This window comes from Halyomorpha halys, unplaced genomic scaffold (genome assembly GCF_000696795.3).
Source record: "Halyomorpha halys isolate HHAL.00 unplaced genomic scaffold, Hhal_1.1 Scaffold251.1, whole genome shotgun sequence".
Classification (NCBI taxonomy): Eukaryota; Metazoa; Arthropoda; class Insecta; order Hemiptera; family Pentatomidae; genus Halyomorpha; species Halyomorpha halys.
The window spans coordinates 1,804,374-1,805,759 of record NW_027106674.1 but is presented as its reverse complement, the minus strand read 5'-3'; the positions used below and the strand labels follow the sequence as shown (position 1 = coordinate 1,805,759).

General features: G+C 30.9%; 1 protein-coding gene across 1 annotated transcript in view; it reads left to right on the top strand.

The window, feature by feature from the left end:
- LOC106680246 (protein rhomboid) overlaps positions 1-1,386 on the top strand; it is a 296,075-nt gene that overhangs the window by 91,980 nt on the left and 202,709 nt on the right. Inside the window, exon 4 of the mRNA XM_014419802.3 lies at positions 986-1,150. Within this exon, the coding sequence (XP_014275288.1) occupies positions 986-1,150 (165 nt within the window). The remainder of the gene's footprint in view (positions 1-985; positions 1,151-1,386) is intronic.

The window sequence follows — 1,386 nt, the reverse complement described above, 5'->3', positions numbered from 1 at the left end:
CCAGTAGTTGCTCTACACGCCTGTAACACTCCATTTTAACTAAGACCATATTTACTAAATACAGTTGTAAATTTTAATAAAGTTATTTAAAAAAAAAAAAAAATTAGGTTTGAATAAGATGTTATTTTATGATTTTGTTTACTTAAATACTAATGTAAATGAAGAACAAATCATTATTAAATTATTAATCAATGTATAATAGTGTAATTGGATAGCTAGCAAAAATGAGCTTTATTATAAAGTTAACATATTCGAAATTCAGTTTCCCAAGTTAGATATTTGAGTTATGTTAGTATGTACTGAATTAAGAGAGAAATATATTTTATTTATATATATGTATTGTATAAAAACAACTTTTCTTAGTTAAAAAGTAATCCTTACTGCATTATCTTCTGAAAAATCTGTAGATTATTTTTAAATTGATTGGGTATAGTTTATAGTGTTTGTTAGTTATAGTTAAGGGACGTGATGGCTGTGCAGGTTGTGGCACAGGTCCTAGTGCGCTCGGTTCGGAACGTTGTGGGTTCAATTCCCACCTGGGGCTGTTAACATTCTTTTTTCAGTGGTCCTCTAGAATGAATCTTGACACTCCCACCTTGGTTAGCACGCGGCGGCACCTCGGGTAGCTGCCAGGGGTTGGCAAAAAGGACCATTAGGCCCACTTGCCAGACTTGTTCTCCTCACCAAATACCTGTACCAGTACCAGTAGTTATAGTTACAATTATCAATACTTTGATATTTAAAGATTTTCGTTTTCTTAGGTCTGGATAGCTTTGAACATATTTAATAGGCATTTATTTAGAGAATTGTGAAATAAATATGCTCTGTTTGAAGTAGAAATCACTCTCATGATGGAATTTATTGTTTTGTTTTTTTGTAAATCTATTTGTACTGTATTATTTTCAACCATAATCATCACTATTTTTATTATGTTTTTTAAATTGAATAATTTTTTTTATTTCAATATGACATTATATATGTGTAGTTTGACCCTGAGGGTTTTGGAGAAATTCCGTGGGAGGACCTCTCTGTTGCCCTGGATAGTCCAGAGTTTGCGGAAGAAGTTCCTCCTGCTAAGAGGGAAGCTCTGGCGCAGCGTGCAGCACACCACACTACTTCTGCCATTACCTTTCAGGACTTTGTCAACATAGTAAGTACACTAATTAAAATTAATATTTGTTTGTTTTTTATATAATTTTCAGTTTTAGAATATATCTAAAATTATGTAATCTATTATTACCATAAAATTCTGTTCTTTATAATTTTGAATAATTAAGGATGATTTGCATTCTTAATTTTATTATTTCTTTAAAAATTGTGGAAGCCTGTTACATCCGTGCAATAATTCAATAATTTAGTTCATTTTTTCCAGCATTTCATTTTTTT